The 18,085-nt window shown below is 49.8% G+C and overlaps 1 protein-coding gene across 13 annotated transcripts in view; it reads right to left on the reverse strand.

The window, feature by feature from the left end:
* Positions 1-2,019: 2,019 nt before the first annotated feature.
* Positions 2,020-18,085, reverse strand: part of pacsin3 (protein kinase C and casein kinase substrate in neurons 3) — a 123,317-nt gene continuing 107,251 nt past the window's right edge. For 11 of the 13 annotated variants that reach the window (XM_078548782.1, XM_078548788.1, XM_078548783.1 and 8 more), the window contains 5 exons: positions 17,358-17,533; positions 14,916-15,036; positions 9,196-9,323; positions 3,843-4,003; positions 2,020-2,733 (listed from right to left, as the gene is read on the reverse strand). In XM_078548782.1, coding sequence (XP_078404908.1) covers positions 2,618-2,733; positions 3,843-4,003; positions 9,196-9,323; positions 14,916-15,036; positions 17,358-17,533 — 702 coding nt within the window. In that variant the 3' untranslated portion in view covers positions 2,020-2,617. The remainder of the gene's footprint in view (positions 2,734-3,842; positions 4,004-9,195; positions 9,324-14,915; positions 15,037-17,357; positions 17,534-18,085) is intronic. The other 2 variants (XM_078548792.1, XM_078548793.1) reach the window with 2 other exon arrangements.

The following is an 18,085-nucleotide window of genomic DNA, read 5'->3' on the forward strand; positions in this document are numbered from 1 at the left end:
TTGGGAGCAACGCATGCAGTAGACTAAGTTGAGGGAAGTGCAAGTGAAATGCTGCTTCACTTGAAAGGAGTGTTTGGGCCCTTGGACGGTGAGGAGAGGGGAAGTAAAGGGGCAGGTGTTGCATCTTCTGCGGTTGCATGAGAAGGTGCCGTGGGAGGGGGTTGAGGTGTAGGGGGTGATGGAGGAGTGGACCAGGGTGTCACGGAGGGAATGATCCCTATGGAATGCCGCCAGGGGGGTGAAGGGAAGATGCATTTGGTGGTGGCATCATACTGGAGTTGGCGGAAATGGCGGAGGATGATCCTTTGAATGCGGAGGCTGGTGGGGTGATAAGTGAGGACAAGGAGGACCCTATCATGGTTCTGGGAGGGAGAAGAAGGTGTGAGGGCGGATGCACGGGAGATGGGCCAGACACCCTGGTCCACTCCTCCATCACCCCCTACACCTCAACCCCCTCCCACAGCACCTTCTCATGCAACCGCAGAAGATGCAACACCTGCCCCTTTACTTCCCCTCTCCTCACCGTCCAAGGGCCCAAACACTCCTTTCAAGTGAAGTAGCATTTCACTTGCACTTCCCTCAACTTAATCTACTGCATGCGTTGCTCCCAATGCGGTTTCCTCTACATTGGAGAGACCAAACACAGACTGGGTGACCGCTTTGCAGAACACCTTCGGTCTGTCCGCAAGCATTACCCAGACCTCCCTGTAACTTGCCATTTCAACACTCCACCCTGCTCTCACGCCCACAATGTCCATCCTTGGCTTGCTGCATTGCTCCAGTGAAGCTCAACGCAAACTGGAGGAACAGCACCTCATCTTCCGACTAGGCACTTTACAGCCTTCCGGACTGAATATTGAGTTCAACAATTTTAGATCATGAACTCTCTCCTCCATCCCCACCCCCTTTCTGATTTTCCCCCTCCTTTTTGTTTTTTCCAATAATTTATATAGATTTTTCTTTTCCCACCTATTTCCATTATTTTTAAATGTATTTCCATCCATTGTTTTATCTCTACCTTTTTGCCTTTTTCGATTCCTTCACCCCACCCCACCTCCACTAGGGCTTTCTGTACCTTGCTCATCCAGCTTTCTACCCTTAATTAGCACATCCCTTTAGATAATATTCAACACCTCTTTGTCATTTTGTCTGTGACATCTTTTGGTTGTCTCCACCTATCACTGGCCCTCTATCCAGCTCTTCTTGTCCCACCCCCGCTCCCCCCCCCACCCCCTTAAACCAGCTTCTATTTCACCCCTTTTCTATTTTTCCTTAGTTCTGTTGAAGAGTCATGCGGACTCGAAACGTTAACTGTGCTCCTCTCCACAGATGCTGTCAGACCTGCTGAGTTTTTCCAGGTATTTTTGTTTTTGTCATGTAACCTCCCCCACTGACATCATCAGATTCCAGGCAGTGTCCCAATGATAATGTCACATGTTCGACCCAGGTTATATTACCTTCAGGAGGAGTTCAGGGAAAAGTGGCAACTACAGTCGAGATACATGCAACAGATCTGTTCCACCAAACACTCCCAGGACAGGTACAGCACGGGGTTACAGAGTAAAGCTCCCTCTACACTGTCCCCATCAAATACTCCCAGGACAGGTACAGCACGGGGTTATATACAGAGTAAAGCTCCCTCTACACTGTCCCCATCGAACACTCTCAGGACAGGTACAGCAGAGTTAGACAGAGTGAAGCTCCCTCTACACTGTCCCCATCGAACACTCCCAGGGCAGTTACAGCACAGGGTTAGATACAGAGTAAAGCTCCCTCTACACTGTCCCCATCGAACACTCCCAGGACAGGTACAGCACGGGGTTAGATACAGAGTAAAGCTCCCTCTGCACTGTCCCCATCAAACACTCCCAGTGCAGGTACAGCATGGGTTAGATGTATCGGCTGAGTTGTTGATAGTGGGTTAGGGCCCACACTAAATCTTAATCTCTTGTGAAAGTAAAACACATCACAGAGATGGTAGTCGCAGATCCCAGAATGAACCAAATCCAGTTAGTGTGCGATCTGTAATATCCATTTATTTCACTCCGTCTCCTGCCACATACATATGAGATTAATTAGAATGCAGCTGCTTCCTACATCTGGCTAGAAAAGTCTTCCGCTTTCCATTTGACAAAAATAGTCGCTGCACCTGTCCCAAACATCTATTGTGCTGTGACTGTACTTGATGCTCCATAAACAGGTGAAACATGGCCTCGTCCAAGGAAGTAATCAGGTCCAGAACTCCTTCAGAAATCCAGAGCCTCAGGCTCAAGCACCTTCACTGAACCAGGAGACTCTAACACAGGTCACAAGTCAGAGTCACCTCCCTGAAGCATCTATTGACAATAAATACTGCTCAGTTCATTCTAGAAGCTTCTAACCTCTACCTCAGGCAATTGGTCAGCCAAAAAAAACACATAACCGAGGATGATACAAGAGAATTAGCTCCACGATTAATAAGGTCATGTTCTCACTCTTTTGCATCTTTCTAATCCTTCATTCAGAGGAGAAATAGGCTGTGGCAGGGGGAAAACAATAAGCAGAAAAATCAGCAGCAGATGGAAAGAGTGGGGATGGTAGAGGGTTGTACAGTGCTGGTAGTTTTGTGCAGCATTTGTCAGGAGCTCACAAGGACTGCGTAATTTGCCGGGTAGAGTCCTGATTGGCCACTATCCAGTTGACCCTTACACCAGCCCTGTTCATCCTCTTCACCGATCTTCATTAACTCTTGACCTGTGGGGAAAGTCAACAAGAGCAGAGATAGTAACTGAGCTTTGGTTACCTGGTGGTGATGACACGTGATCCAGAGGTTGCCAACTGGGAAACTGAACATAAGAAACCTGGTGATTTGTAACTTGCCAAAATCAAGGGGTGGAGGAGGCAGTGATAGAGGAACCACAAAAGATGCCAGATTATGGTGACAAGCAAACTGTCTCACCCATCCCTACCCTCATTACTCCCAACACCAGGTGGTTTAATCCTAATGTAACAAGCAAATGCTGCCATGCTGGAGTTATTCCAAACTTCATCCCAAACTTCCCTGGACCACCACTTTACCATCAAGCTATGGTACGGTAAATTGCCAAACCAAAGTTAGCCACCTTCCCAATTATTTGATGAAGCTAGTGATCATTCCGGCGGAGCCCCGGACCGGGCAGCGGCCGGCGGAGCCCCGGACCGGGCAGCGGCCGGCGGAGCCCCGGACCGGGCAGCGGCCGGCGGAGCCCCGGACCGGGCAGCGGCCGGCGGAGCCCCGGACCGGGCAGCGGCCGGCGGAGCCCCGGACCGGGCAGCGGCCGGCGGAGCCCCGGACCGGGCAGCGGCCGGCGGAGCCCCGGACCGGGCAGCGGCCGGCGGAGCCCCGGACCGGGCAGCGGCCGGCGGAGCCCCGGACCGGGCAGCGGTGCAAGCGGTACATGCAAGCGGTGGCAGACATGACCATAATCTGACCTGTCCACTGCACACCCAGATACATGCACAATTAGACAGGAGCACTGAGATTCACTACTGGAAACATGGTCTATTAGACTGGGTGAGATATTAACATGTACGGGAAGTGAATAGGACATTGGGATCAGATTGGCTGGATCATGAGCAAAAAAATCCCAGCAGAGCAAATGGGCCAGATGGCCCATCTCTCAGCTTGGACAATGGAAGGCCGATCAGTTGTACAGAGTGCTGTGTGGATATTCCAGGACTATAGACAGCCATGTGAGGCTAGGTTTGGCTGATGAGGACGTGTATTGGTGAGAGGTGGATTCTGAGGGCCAACATGCAGAGCGCCTACAGCCTGCACATGCAGCGTTGCGGAACAAGACCATTCTGTGTTAGTGTGTCAATACCTGCCGAGAAGCTTAGCTCATCAGCCTCCTGCCCCGCATAATCATACAGTGCTCGCACTCTGACCATCGCTACCTTCACATCATCCTCAGAGCCCAGCGTCAACACATACTTCCTGGGGCTGTCATCATCTGACCAATCAGACGAATAATCCTTAACTCCACTGTGGGACAAGACACAGATTAGTGCGAGGTCATGGCATGTATATCGAGAGAGAGACAGACAGACAGAGCAAGAGGCAGAGAGAGAGACTGGGAGAGAGAGAGAGAGAGAGGTGGGAAGAGAGTGAGAGGGGCGGGGAGAGAGAGAGAAAGAGAGAGAGAGAGGTGGGGGGAGAGAGAGAGAGAGAGAGGCAGACAGAGCAATAGGCAGAGAGAGAGACTGGGAGAGAGAGAGACCGGGAGAGAGAGAGAGACCGGGAGAGAGAGAGGGGCAGGGAGAGAGAGAGAGAGAAAAAGAGAGGGAGGCAGGAAGAGAGAGAGAGAGAGGTGGGGAGAAAGAGAGAGAGAGAGGTGGGGAGAGAGAGAGAGAGAGAGAGAGAGAGAGAGGCAGACAGAGCAAGAGGCAGAGAGAGACCGGGGAGAGAGAGAGGCGGGCAGAGAGAAAGAGAGAGTGCCGGGGAGAGAGAGGAAGAGACAGATGGGGGGTGGGGGGAGAGAGAGAGAGAGACGCAGAGAGATCCATAGAGTGACCCACAGGGAGGGACATGCAGAGAGAGACCCATAGGGAAAGAGTGTCAGAGAGAGAGAGACAGACACACAGAAAAAGAGCCATGGAAAGAGGGAAAGACAGACAGGAGAGAGAGAGGCAGAGAGAGGGAAAGAGACAGAGAGAAAAGCAGAGAGGGTCAGAGACAGAGAGAGGAAGAGACAGCGAGTGAGCGAGTGTGATATGGAGACATAGAGGCATCATAAATTACAGGAGAATGCCATTCAGCCCATCATAGCTGTGCTGTCTCTGGTAGAGCTATCTAATTAATCCCAACCCATTGTTGTTCCCCGATAATACTGTGATTTTTTTCAAGTATTTAGTCAATTCTCTCTCTCCCCCCACCCCCCCATCTGTCTCTTCCTCTCTCTCCCTGGCACTTTCTCTTTCTTTCTCCCCGCCTCTCTCTCTCTTTCTTTCTCTCTTCCCACCTCTCACTCTCTCCCGGTCTCTCTCTCTGCCTCTTATTACTGTTATTATTATTGCTGTAGATTTCCAGAAGGCATTTGATTTGGTGCCATATCAAAGGTTATTGCAAAAAATAAAAGCTCAGTATAGGGGGTAACATATTGACCTGGACAGAGGATTGGCTAGCTAACAGGAAACAGGGAGTTGATATTAATGGGCCATTTTCTGGTTGGCAGGATGTGATGAGTGGTGTGCCACAGGGATCAGTACTGGGACCTCAACTTTTAAAAATTTATATCAATGACTTGGATGAAGGGAATGAATGTATGGTTGCTAAATTTGCTGATGACACAAATATAGGTAGGAAAGTAAATTGTGAAGAGGACGTAAGGAGACTACAAAGTGACATAGATTGGTTAAATGAGTAGGCAAAGATCTTGCAAATGGAGTATAATGTGGGAAAATGTGAAATTGTCTATTTTGGCAAGGAAGAATAAAAAAGAAGCATGTTATCTAAATGGTGAGAGATTACAGAGCTCTGAGATGCAGCGGGATCTGGGTATCCTAGTGCATTAATCACAAAAGGGGAGAATACAGGTACAACAAGTAATTAGAAAAACTCAGAATGTTTTCATTTAATGTGAGGGGAATTGAATATAAAATAAGGGAGGTTATGTTTCAGTTATACAGGGCACTGGTGAGACCACATCTGGAGTATTGTGTACAGTATTGGTCACTTTATTTAAGGAAAGATGTAAATGCATTGGAAACAGTTCAGAGAAGGTTTACCAAGCTAATACCTGGAATGGGTGGGTTTGCCTTAAGAGGAAAGGTTGGACAGACTAGGCTTGTATTATTGGGAGTTTAGAAGAGTAAGAGGTGACTTGATTGAAATATATAAGATCCTGTGGGGTCTTGACAAGGTGGATGTGGAGAGGATGTTTCCTCTTGTGGAAGAATATAGAACTAGGGGTCACTGTTTAAAAATAAGGAGTCGCTCATTTAAGACAGGGATGAGGAGAATTTTTTTCACTGAGGGTAAGTGAGTCTTTGGAACTCTCTTCCTGAAAAGGCAATGGAAGCAGACTCTTTGAATATTTTTAAGGCAGAGGTAGATAGATTCTTGATTAACAAGGGGGTGAAAGGTTATCGGGGGTAGGCAGGATTGTGGGCTTGAGGTTACGTTCAGATCAGCCATGATCTTATTGAATGGCGGAGCAGGCTCGAGGGGCCAAGGGACCTACCTCTGCTCCTTGTTTGTTTGTTCATGTATTGAATCTGCTTCCACGGCTCTTCCATGCAGCACATTCCAGATCACAACTCACTGTGTAAAAAAATGTTTCCTCATGTCACTTCTGCTCCTTTTCCCTTCAATCTGCGTCTTCTGATAACTGACTGTCCTGCCACTGGAAACAGATTCTCCTTATTTACTTCATCAAAAGCCTTTATAATTTCCAACTCTTATGAAATCTCCTTATTTTCTCTGCTCTCAGGTGAACAGCCCCAGCTTGCAGTTTTCCCATATAACTGAAGACCCTCCATTCTCAACACCATTCCAGTAACTCTCTACTACATCTTCTTCAAGGTCTAAAATGTGGTACTCTGAATTGACCACAATAGTCCAGCTGTTTTAGGAAGGTTTAGGATAACTTCCTTACTTTTGTACTCTATGTCTTTATTAATTGTGTGCCTTGTGTGTGTGTATATATACAGACAATTTGTTTAATAAATAGTTATTTACTTGTTAAGTTTACAAACCTGATGTTCGTATTCTGTTAACCTAAATTAAACAGTTAGGTAGAATTGGGGCAATTTGGTGGCCTGATTAAACTTCTCACATTTGTCTCGGCTCAGGGAGCAGTGGGACTTGATATTACAGCGCACTATCCCCAGCGAGTCGTGACAGAAGACAGATGCAAAACTACTCATTTCCTACCTCACCCACACCCTCTGCCTCCACAGGAACATCTCCTAATCATCCCCACCCTTCCTCTGAATACCTTCTTACCATTTGTGTTTTGAAAATACTTTGGCTTCCCTATTATGTTAGCCACATGTCCAGTGGTCTGCAACCTCCGTCTCCGGACCCAAGTGCGGCTCAGTAAGGACTCGAATGGGTTCCAATCTTGACTGATCAGACCCCTTTTGATGTGGCTTGCTTCATTTTTGTAAACTTTTATTAACATTGTACTTGTGAGAAAGTATCATTCAAGTAACAACTTTTTTGTAAAAACCTCTAAAATCTTGTTTTTCATTATTCTTGACGTTTGAGTAACAGTATTGTGGCTCTTAAAATACTGCATTTTGACTAAATTTTTAAAAATGACTCTTGTTATTGCAGAGCCCTGCACTCATCTATTTTCATAGATTTTGTGAGGTGGGTGGGCAGGGGAGGGGATGGAGTGAATGAATAGTTACTAACGTCTGTTGTTGTCCATTGGGTAAGGTTCTGTATGAGCCAACCTGCTCCTCCCTTTTAAACCTGTCAATTTAAAGAACGGTTTACGGAGATAATCAGCCCCCACCCTGCACTGTCATAGGGGTAACAAGTCTCTGTCTCTCCCCCCACTGACTAATGACACCCTTCCTCCCCCTCATGTCCTCTTTGTTCCCCATTAATCCACACTGTGGGGTTCATTACCATATTACCTGGTGTACTGGCTGAAGTTTTCAAATGGAGATGAACTGGGGGAAAAAGGGTTACAGCCTATACGAGTCATTAAGGTAATTGTTCATGTTACGAGACAGGCAGGCTATGAATTGATAGCTCTCCTGCTCTTTGGGCTGGGGGTGGGGGTGCAAACCACCCAGCCCACAGCCACCACCGCCCCCCTCAATGTCTCTGTCACTTCCCAAACACTCAAACACCCCCCTCTCCACAAGATTGTTTCTTGGTGAGTCTGGCTGTCATTGGGGAGATGAGAGCTGGGAATTGGGTAGGAATGATCATTCCCCATCAGAGTGAGTGAGAGAGAGAGAGAGAGAGAGAACTGGGTTGGGGGAAGCAGTCTCGTTGAGCTCCGGGGATCGCATGCCCCCTCCTCCATTTCAACTGTGCCCTGCGCACTTGGAACTGGCAGCTGCCTGTCCCAAGTTTGGGCTCATAGTGCCATACCTGTCCCATGGGGGTCAGTCTCAGTGCCATACCTGTCCATGGGGGTCAGTCTCAGTGCCATACCTGTCCATGGGGGTCAGTCTCAGTGCCATACCTGTCCATGGGGGTCAGTCTCAGTGCCATACCTGTCCATGGGGGTCAGTCTCAGTGCCATACCTGTCCCATGGGGTCAGTCTCAGTGCCATACCTGTCCCATGGGGGTCAGTCTCAGTGCCATACCTGTCCCATGGGGGTCAGTCTCAGTGCCGTACCTGCCAGATGGGGGTCAGTCTCAGTGCCGTACCTGCCGGATGGGGGTCAGTCTCATAGTGCCGTACCCGCCGGATGGGGGTCAGTCTCGGTGCCGTACCTGCCGGTTGGGGGTCAGTCTCAGTGCCGTACCTGCCGGATGGGGGTCAGTCTCAGTGCCGTACCTGCCGGATGGGGGTCAGTCTCAGTGCCGTACCTGCCGGATGGGGGGTCAGTTTCGGTGCCGTACCTGCCTGATGGGAGTCAGTCTCATAGTGCCGTACCTGCCGGATGGGGGTCAGTCTCGGTGCCGTACCTGCCGGATGGGGGTCAGTCTCATAGTGCCGTACCTGGCGGATGGGGGGTCAGTCTCAGTGCCATACCTGCCGAACAGGAGTCAGTCTCAGTGCCATACCTGTCCCATGGGAGTCAGTCTCAGTGCCATACGTGTCCCATGGGGGTCAGTTTCATAGTGCCGTACCTGCCGGATGGGGGTCAGTCTCATAGTGCTGTACCTGCCGGATGGGGGTCAGTCTCGGTGCCGTACCTGCCGGATGGGGGTCAGTCTCATAGTGCCGTACCTGCCGGATGGGGGTCAGTCTCGGTGCCGTACCTGCCGGATGGGGGTCAGTCTCATAGTGCCGTACCTGCCGGATGGGGGTCAGTCTCGGTGCCGTACCTGCCGGATGGGGGTCAGTCTCGGTGCCGTACCTGCCGGATGGGGGTCAGTCTCAGTGCCGTACCTGCCGGATGGGGGTCAGTCTCAGTGCCATACCTGCCGGATGGGGGTCAGTCTCATAGAACCATATCAGTGCAAGGAGGGTGTGGGGAAGGGGGAAGAGAGGTGGATGATGGGACCCTCTCATGGAGGATGTTTTGGATTCAGGGCCCCATACCTGTCCCCTGGGGGAGAGAGGGACACAGTGTCAGTGGATGGGATGATGTTGGTGAGAGTCACTTCCTCTGTTCCTCGGCTACTCTTCTCCTTGCGATTAATGGCTCGGTTTGCCTCTGGGGCCCACTCCTGTCAAAAACAAAGAAGCTAGTCAGAGGGGAATTAGAGTTCAAGAGGCAGGAATCATTTGGTCAGAATTAGGTTGGGGAGGAGGGGTGGAAAAGGTATGTGGGCAGGGGGTTGATGGTGGGGAAGGGAGCGTGCTGGAAGGGAGTTGTGGTGTGAGGGCACTTGCTCCTGGGAGGAGGTTGCTGGGGGGGTGTTGGGGGATGTTCCAGGGAGTGATCCTGGGATACAAGGAATAGCTTTGGGGGGTGGGGGGGAGCGGAATTCAGGGAGGAGTCCAGAAGGGCCAGTGATGGGGATTCTGCGTTGGGATGCAGGCAGTGGTCCAGCGTGGTGGGGAAGGGTTAGGGCGGGTTCCCCCCGGGCCAAGGGGCTCTGGGGAAGTGGGGACAGAGGGGATGGGTCCAGAGTAGGGGGTGCCAGAGTAGAGTCCAAGGGAATGGTCTGACAGTGCCCTATAAAACTATTACAGGAACACTTCAAACTGCCACCAGCATGTTGGCAAAGACAGGCAGATTTGATGAGGGAGCTTAAGGTGAAGGAACCCTTAGGAGGAAGTGACCATAATATGATAGAATTTACCCTGCAATTTGAGAGGAAAAAGCTGGAATCAGATGTAACGGTATTACAGTTGAATAAAGACAACTACAGAGGCATGAGGCAGGAGCTGGCCAGAATTGACTGGGAGATGAGCCTAGCAGGAAAGACAGTGGAACAGCAATGGCAGGAGTTTCTGGGAGTAATTTGGGAGACACAGCAAAAATTCATCCCTAGGAAAAAGAAGCATACTAAAGGGAGGACGAGGCAACCATGGCTGACAAGGGAAGTCAGGGACAGCATAAAAGCTAAAGAGAAAGCATACAATGCGGTGAAGAGCAGTGGGAAGCCAGGGGATTGGGAAGCCTACAAAGACCAACAGAGGACAACTAAAAAAGAAATAAGGAGGGAGAAGATTAAATATGAGGGTAAACTAGCCAGTAATATAAAAGAAGATTGCAAGAGTTTTTTAGATACATAAAGGGTAAGAGAGAGGCAAAAGTGGACATTGGGCCGCTGGAAAATGACACTGGAGAAGTAGTAGTGGGGAACAAAGAAATGGCGGAGGAACTGAATAGGTACTTTGCGTCAGTCTTCACGGTGGAAGACACGAGTAACATCCCCAAAGTTCAAGAGAGTCGAGGGGCAGAGGAGAGTATGGTGGCCATTACCAAGGCGAAGGTGCTAGGAAAACTGAAAGGTCTGAAGGTGGATAAATCACCTGGGCCAGATGGATTACACCCCAGAGTTCTGATGAAGATAGATGAAGAGATAATGGAGGCGTTAGTGGTGATCTTTCAGGAATCACTGGAGTCAGGGAGGGTCCCAGAGGACTGGAAAATCGCTAATGTAACCCCCCTGTTTAAGAAGGGAGTGAGGCAAAAGACGGGAAATTACAGGCCAATTAGCCTGACCTCGGTCGTTGGTAAGATTTTAGAGTCCATTATTAAGGATGAGATTTCAGAATATTTGGAAGTGCATGATAAAATAGGGCAAAGTCAGCATGGTTTCATCAAGGGGAGGTCATGCCTGACAAATCTGTTAGAATTCTTTGAGGAGGTAACGAGTAGGTTAGACAAAGGAGAGGCAATGGATGTTATCTACTTGGACTTCCAGAAGGCCTTTGACAAGGTGCCGCCCATTGAGCCTGCTCCGCCATTCGATCATGGCTGATAAGTTTCTCAACCCCATTCTCCCGCCTTCTCCCCGTAACCTTTGATCCCCTTACCAATCAAGAATCTATCTATCTCGGTCTTAAATATACTCAGTGACCTGGCCTCCACAGCCTTCTGTATCAATGAATTTCATAGATTCACCACGCTCTGGCTAAAGAAGTTTCTCCTCATCTCTGTTCTAAAAGGTCTTCCCTTTACTCTGAGGCTGTGCCCTTGGGTCCTAGTCTCTCCTACTAGTGGAACCATCTTCCCCATGTCCACTCTATCCAGGCCTTTCAATATTCTGTAAGTTTCAATCAGAACATCCCTCATCCTTCTAAACTACATTGAGTATAGACCCAGAGTCCTCAAACGTTCCTCATATGTTAAGTCTTTCATTCCTGGGATCGTTCTCGTGAACCTCCTCTGGACCCTCTCCAGGGCCAGCACATCCTCCCTGAGATACGGGGCCCAAAATTGCTCACAATATTCTAAATGTGGTCTGACCAGAGCCTTATAAAGCCTCAGCAGCACATCCCTGCTTTTATATTCTAGTCCTGTCGAAATAAATGCCAACATTGCATTTGCCTTCCTAACTACCGACTCAACCTGCAAGTTAACCTTAAGAGAATCCTGGACTAGGACTCCCAAGTCCCTTTGCACTCCAGATTTCTGAATTCTCTCCCCATTTAGAATATAGTCTATGCCTCTATTCTTCCTACCAAAGTGCATGATCTTACACTTCCCCATGTTGTATTCCATCTGCCACTTCTTTGCCCATTCTCCTAACCTGTCCAAATCCTTCTGCAGCCTCCCCGCTCCTCAATACTACCTGTCCCTCCACCTATCTTTGTATCATCTGCAAACTTAGCCAGGATGCCCTCAGTTCCTTCATCTAGATCGTTAATGTATAAAGTGAAAAGTTGTGGTCCCAACACTGACCTCTGCGGAACTCCACTAGTCACCGGCCGCCATCCTGAGAAGGACCCCCTTATCCCCACTCTCTGCCTCCTGCCAGACAGTCAATCTTCTATCCATGCTAGTACCTTGCCTCTAACACCATGGGTTCTTATCTTACTGAGCAGCCTCCTGTGCTGCACCTTGTCAAAGGCCTTCTGGAAGTCCAAGTAGATAACATCCATTGCCTCTCCCTTGTCTAACCTACTCGTTACCTCCTCAAAGAATTCTAACAGATTTTGTTAGGCATGACCTCCCCTTAATGAAACCATGCTGACTTTGCCCTATTTTATCATGCACTTCCAAATATTCTGAAATCTCATCCTTAATAATGGACTCTAAAATCTTACCAACGACCGAGGTCAGGCTAATTGGCCTGTAATTTCCCGTCTTTTGCCTCACTCCCTTCTTAAACAGGGGGGTTACATTAGCGATTTTCCAGTCCTCTGGGACCCTCCCTGACTCCAGTGATTCCTGAAAGATCACCACTAACGCCTCCACTATCTCTTCAGCTATCTTCTTCAGAACTCTGGGGTGTAATCCATCTGGCCCAGGTGATTTATCCACCTTCAGACCTTTCAGTTTTCCTAGCACCTTCTCCTTGGTAATGGCCACCATACTCACCTCTGCCCCCCGACTCTCTTGAACTTTGGGGATGTTACTCGTGTCTTCCACTGTGAAGACTGACGCAAAGTACCTATTCAGTTCCTCCGCCATTTCTTTGTTCCCCACTACTACTTCTCCAGCGTCATTTTCTAGCGGCCCAATGCCCACTTTTGCCTCTCTCTTACCCTTTATATATCTAAAAAACTCTTGCAATCTTCTTTTATATTACTGGCTAGTTTACCCTCATATTTAATCTTCTCCCTCCTTATTTCTTTTTTAGTTGTCCTCTGTTGGTCTTTGTAGGTTTCCCAATCCCCTGATTTCCCACTGCTCTTCGCCGCATTGTATGCTTTCTCTTTAGCTTTTATGCTGTCCCTGACTTCCCTTGTCAGCCATGGTTGCCTCGTCCTCCCTTTAGTATGCTTCTTCTTCCTAGGGATGAATTTTTGCTGTGTCTCCCAAATTACTCCCAGAAACTCCTGCCATTGCTGTTCCACTGTCTTTCCTGCTAGGCTCATCTCCCAGTCAATTCTGGCCAGCTCCTGCCTCATGCCTCTGTAGTTGCCTTTATTCAACTGTCATTCCGTTACATCTGATTCCAGCTTTTTCCTCTCAAATTGCAGGGTAAATTCTATCATATTATGGTCACTTCCTCCTCAGGGTTCCTTCACCTTAAGATTTACTCACTTCCATCATAACAAATTATTTTTTTTAAAGTGTGAAACTTGTAAATATTGATGGTCAGAGGGACATAGGTGCATTTGTACAAGGATCGCAAAAATAGAATGAATGTACAGCAAGAAAATAAAATGTTCCCAAACTAATCCCACTGCCCCCTCCCTCCTAAAAACCCTGTATCAACCCCAAAACTAATCCCACTGCCCCATTCTCTCCCCACATCCCTGTCTCAATCCCGAAACTAATCCCATTGACCTGCGCTCTCCCTATAGCTCTGTATCATTCCCAAACTAATCCCACTGACCGCGCTCTCCACATAGCTCTGTATCATTCCCAAACTAATCCCACTGACCAGCGTTCTCCCCGCATCCTTGTATCATTCCCAAACTAATCCCACTGACCCGCACTCTCCCCATAGCTCTGTATCATTCCCAAACTAATCCCACTGACCCGCGTTCTCCCCATATCCCTGTAACATTCCCAAACTAATCCCACTAAACCGCGCTCTCCCCATAGCTCTGTATCAATCCTGAAACTAATCCCATTGCCCTGCTCGCTCCTCATATCCATGTATCAATCCCAACCAAATCCCACTGTCCCTTTTTCTCTCCCCATAAACCTGTATTAACCCCTAATTTAATCCCACTGCCTTGCTCCCTCCCCATAGCACTGTATCAATCCCCAGACTAATCTCACTATCTCACTCACTCCCCATTGGCCTGTGTCAATGTCATTCTAAACCCACTGCCTCACTCTCTCCCCACAGCCTCTACAATCCTACAGTAATCCCACTGCCTCACTCTCTCCCCAGTCTGTACAACCTCACTGCCTCACTCTCTCCCCACAGCCTCTACAATCCTACAGTAATCCCACTGCCTCACACTCTCCCCAGTCTGTACAATCCCACTGCCTCACTCTCTCCCCACAGTCTGTACAATCCCACAGTAATCCCACTGCCTCACTCTCTCCCAACAGTCTGTACAATCCCACAGTGGTCCCACCAACTCACTCTCTCCCCACAGCCTGTACAATCCTTCAGTAATCCCACTGCCTCACTCTCTCCCCACAGCCTCTACAATCCTACAGTAATCCCACTGCCTTACTCTCTCCCCAGTCTGTACAATCCCACTGCCTCACTCTCTCCCCACAGTCTGTACAATCCCACAGTAATCCCACTGCCTCACTCTCTCCCCAGTCTGTACAACCCCACTGCCTCACTCTCTCCCAACAGTCTGTACAATCCCACAGTGGTCCCACCGACTCACTCTCTCCCCACAGCCTGTACAATCCTACAGTAATCCCACTGCCTCACTCTCTCCCCACAGTCTGTACAATCCCACAGTGATCCCACTGCCTCACTCTCTCCCCACAGCCTGTACAATCCCACAGTAATCCCACTGCCTCGCTCTCTCCCGACAGTCTGTACAATCCCACAGTGATCCCACCTCCTCACTCTCTCCCCACAGCCTGTACAATCCCACAGTAATCCCACTGCCTCGCTCTCTCCCGACAGTCTGTACAATCCCACAGTGATCCCACCTCCTCACTCTCTCCCCACAGCCTGTACAATCCCACAGTAATCCCACTGCCTCACTCTCTCCCCACAGCCCTGCATTTTTCTCTGCTTCAAAGGAGGGGTGAAAGTCAGGCAGGAGCCACTCACCTCGAACTGTGGCCAGTTCATGCTCATGCCGGGTCCATGTGTGTTCTGCCACCATCGTAAATCTTCCTGGTCATTGGCAGAGGCAACGGTCTGGTACAAATCGCGATAGATAGTTTGGAAACTGTAACAAAACCGCACCCCAGCATTTGTTAAAATGTCTCTTCCTCCAGCCCAATGAGAGGAGCCTCGGACTAGGCCCCATTACAGAATGCATAGAGCGAGCAGAGTTATACTCACCAACTCTGGGCAGGGCTTTGCTGACTGTTCAGAGTGAGAGTAGCCTGCCATTATAATAGGCTGACCATCAGGCATTCAAGCTATTACCATATGTGTTATTAAGTTACCAGAATGGTGCTGTGGATGGATCAAGCTCCAAATGAAGGGAGTGACTGAGCCAATCATCCAGACTGGCAGGACATTCATAGCTGGAAAGCTTCACAGGTCAGATACATCCTGGCATTCGGCTGACAGCCTGACACCAGCACACCTTTCAACAGGCCCAACCGTCACCAGCACACCTTCCAACAGGCCCGACAGACACCAACACACCTTCCAACAGGCCCGACAGTCACCAATACACCTTCCAACAGGCCCGACAGTCACCAACACACCTTCCAACAGGCCCGACAGTCACCAACACACCTTCCAACAGGCCCGACAGTCACCAATACACCTTCCAACAGGCCCGACAGACACCAGCACACCTTCCAACAGGCCCAACAGTCACCAACACACCTTCCAACAGGCCCAACAGTCACCAACACACCTTCCAACAGGCCCAACAGTCACCAACACACCTTCCAACAGGCCCAACAGTCACCAACACACCTTCCAACAGGCCCAACAGTCACCAACACACCTTCCAACAGGCCCAACAGTCACCAATACACCTTCCAACAGGCCCGACAGACACCAGCACACCTTCCAACAGGCCCGACAGTCACCAGCACACCTTCCAACAGGCCCGACAGACACCAGCACACCTTCCAACAGGCCCGACAGACACCAGCACACCTTCCAGCAGGCCCGACAGACACCAACACACCTTCCAACAGGCCCAACAATCACCAACACACCTTCCAACAGGCCTGACAGACACCAGCACACCTTCCAACAGGACCGACAGACACCAGCACACCTTCCAAGAGGACCGTCAGACACCAGCACACCTTCCAAGAGGACCAACAGACACCAGCACACCTTCCAAGAGGACCGACAGACACCAGCACATCTTCCAACAGGACCGACAGACACCAGCACACCTTCCAACAGGACCGACAGACACCAGCACACCTTCCAACAGGACTGACAGACACCAGCACACCTTCCAACAGGACCGACAGACACCAGCACACCTTCCAACAGGACCGACAGACACCAGCACACCTTCCAACAGGACCGACAGACACCAGCACACCTTCCAAAAGGCTGACTGGACATTGAGCAGCTATACTATCTTTTTGTATGTTCCCACTATGTCAGCCTTCCCGTCCCACCATTGCACCCCCACACCAACTTAAACACGCAGAGGGACCAATGGAGCTCCTACTCTGGTCCCGCTCATTGTCCACATGACCCTTTTTAAAATTCACTGTTGCCAATGCTTCAGCCTTATCTTTTGCACCGATGTGCTAGGCTGCTCCAGCATTAAGGATGGGGATATTTGTGGAGCAGCCTCCTCCAGTGAGTTGTTTAATTGTCCACCACCATTCAGGACTGGATGTGGCAGGACTGCAGAGCTTAGATCTGACCAATTGGTTGTGGGATGGCTTAGCTCTGTCTATCGCTTGCTGCTTATGCTGTTTGGCATGCAAATAGTCTTGTGTTGCAGCTTCACCAGGTTGACACCTCATTTTTTGGTGTGCCTGGTGCTGCTCCTGGTATGCCCTCCTGCAGTCTTTATTGAAGCAGGGTTAATTCCCTGACTTGTTGGTAATGGTAGAGTGGGGGATTTGCCGGGCCATGAGGTTACAGATTGTGTTCGACTACAATTCTGCTGTTGCTGATGGCCCACAGCGCCTCATGGATGCCCAGTCTTGAGTTTCTAGATCTATTTGAAATCTATCCCATTTAGCACAGTGGTAGTGCCACGCAACACGATGGAGGGTATCCTCAATGTGAAGAAGGGACTTCATCTCCACAACGACTGTGCGGTGATCACTCCTACCGATACTGTCATGGAGAGATACATCTATGGCAGGCGGGTTGGTGAGGATGAGGTCAAGTATATTTTTCTCTCTTGTTGGTTCCCTCACCACCTGCGGCAGACCCATTCTAGCAGCTATGGCTTTGTTGGTGTTTAGCACCATACTGTTGGGCCATCAGATTGCACAGCTACAAGCTCCATCCTAAAACCTGCTTGCAGGCTCATGAGGAACCTCCTTCCCCTATCAGCCCCTGCCAAACCCATCCCTCCCCTACACCTGGCCCTGCCTCTCTCACCTGTCGTAGTTAGAGAGGTCAAGGTGTTTGTGAAAGTCCAACAGCATGTCCTTGAAGAACCTGAGACGCTTCCTCTCAAAGTCCTGGCAGCTATCAAACACCTGCTCCATGTCCTCCATATATTTGGGGTTGTATTTGTTCAGCTCCTCCAGAGCTTTCTCATATTGTTCTCGGCCCTAAACACAAACAATAGTCACATTATCGCTAAGCACAATACCCAAGCTGTCCTTCTGCCCAGCTCCACTCTGACCCTTCACCTCTAAAATGCCAGCCTCCCCTCTGAACAATGACCTCTAACCTCCCCAGCACTCCCCTCTGACCCCTCACCTCTAACCTCTCCTCTGACCCATCACTCCTAACCTCCCAGCCTCCCCTCGGACGCCTCACCTCTAACCTCCCAGGATTCCCTCTGACCCCTCGCCTCTAACCTCAGCTTCCTGTCTGACCAGAGCTCTAATCCCCCCAGCCTTCCCTATCATCACACTCAGGTTTCACCACTGACCTCTAACACTCCCCCGAGCCTCCACTTTAACCCCTCACCTCTAACAAGTCCAGTCTCCCCACTGACCCCTCACCTCTAATCACCCCAAGCCCTGCTGACCCCTCACCTGTAACCCCCACATTGCCTGGCTTTGCTCCACACACAAAATCGTCCCCTCCCACACACACACACTCCTGCTGTGGTTGCTTCCCAATCCCTCTCTTCGTCAGTCTCTCTATCACTCTGT

The sequence above is a fragment of the Cetorhinus maximus genome, chromosome 9 (assembly GCF_964194155.1).
Source record: "Cetorhinus maximus chromosome 9, sCetMax3.hap1.1, whole genome shotgun sequence".
In the NCBI taxonomy this organism is placed as follows: domain Eukaryota; kingdom Metazoa; phylum Chordata; class Chondrichthyes; order Lamniformes; family Cetorhinidae; genus Cetorhinus; species Cetorhinus maximus.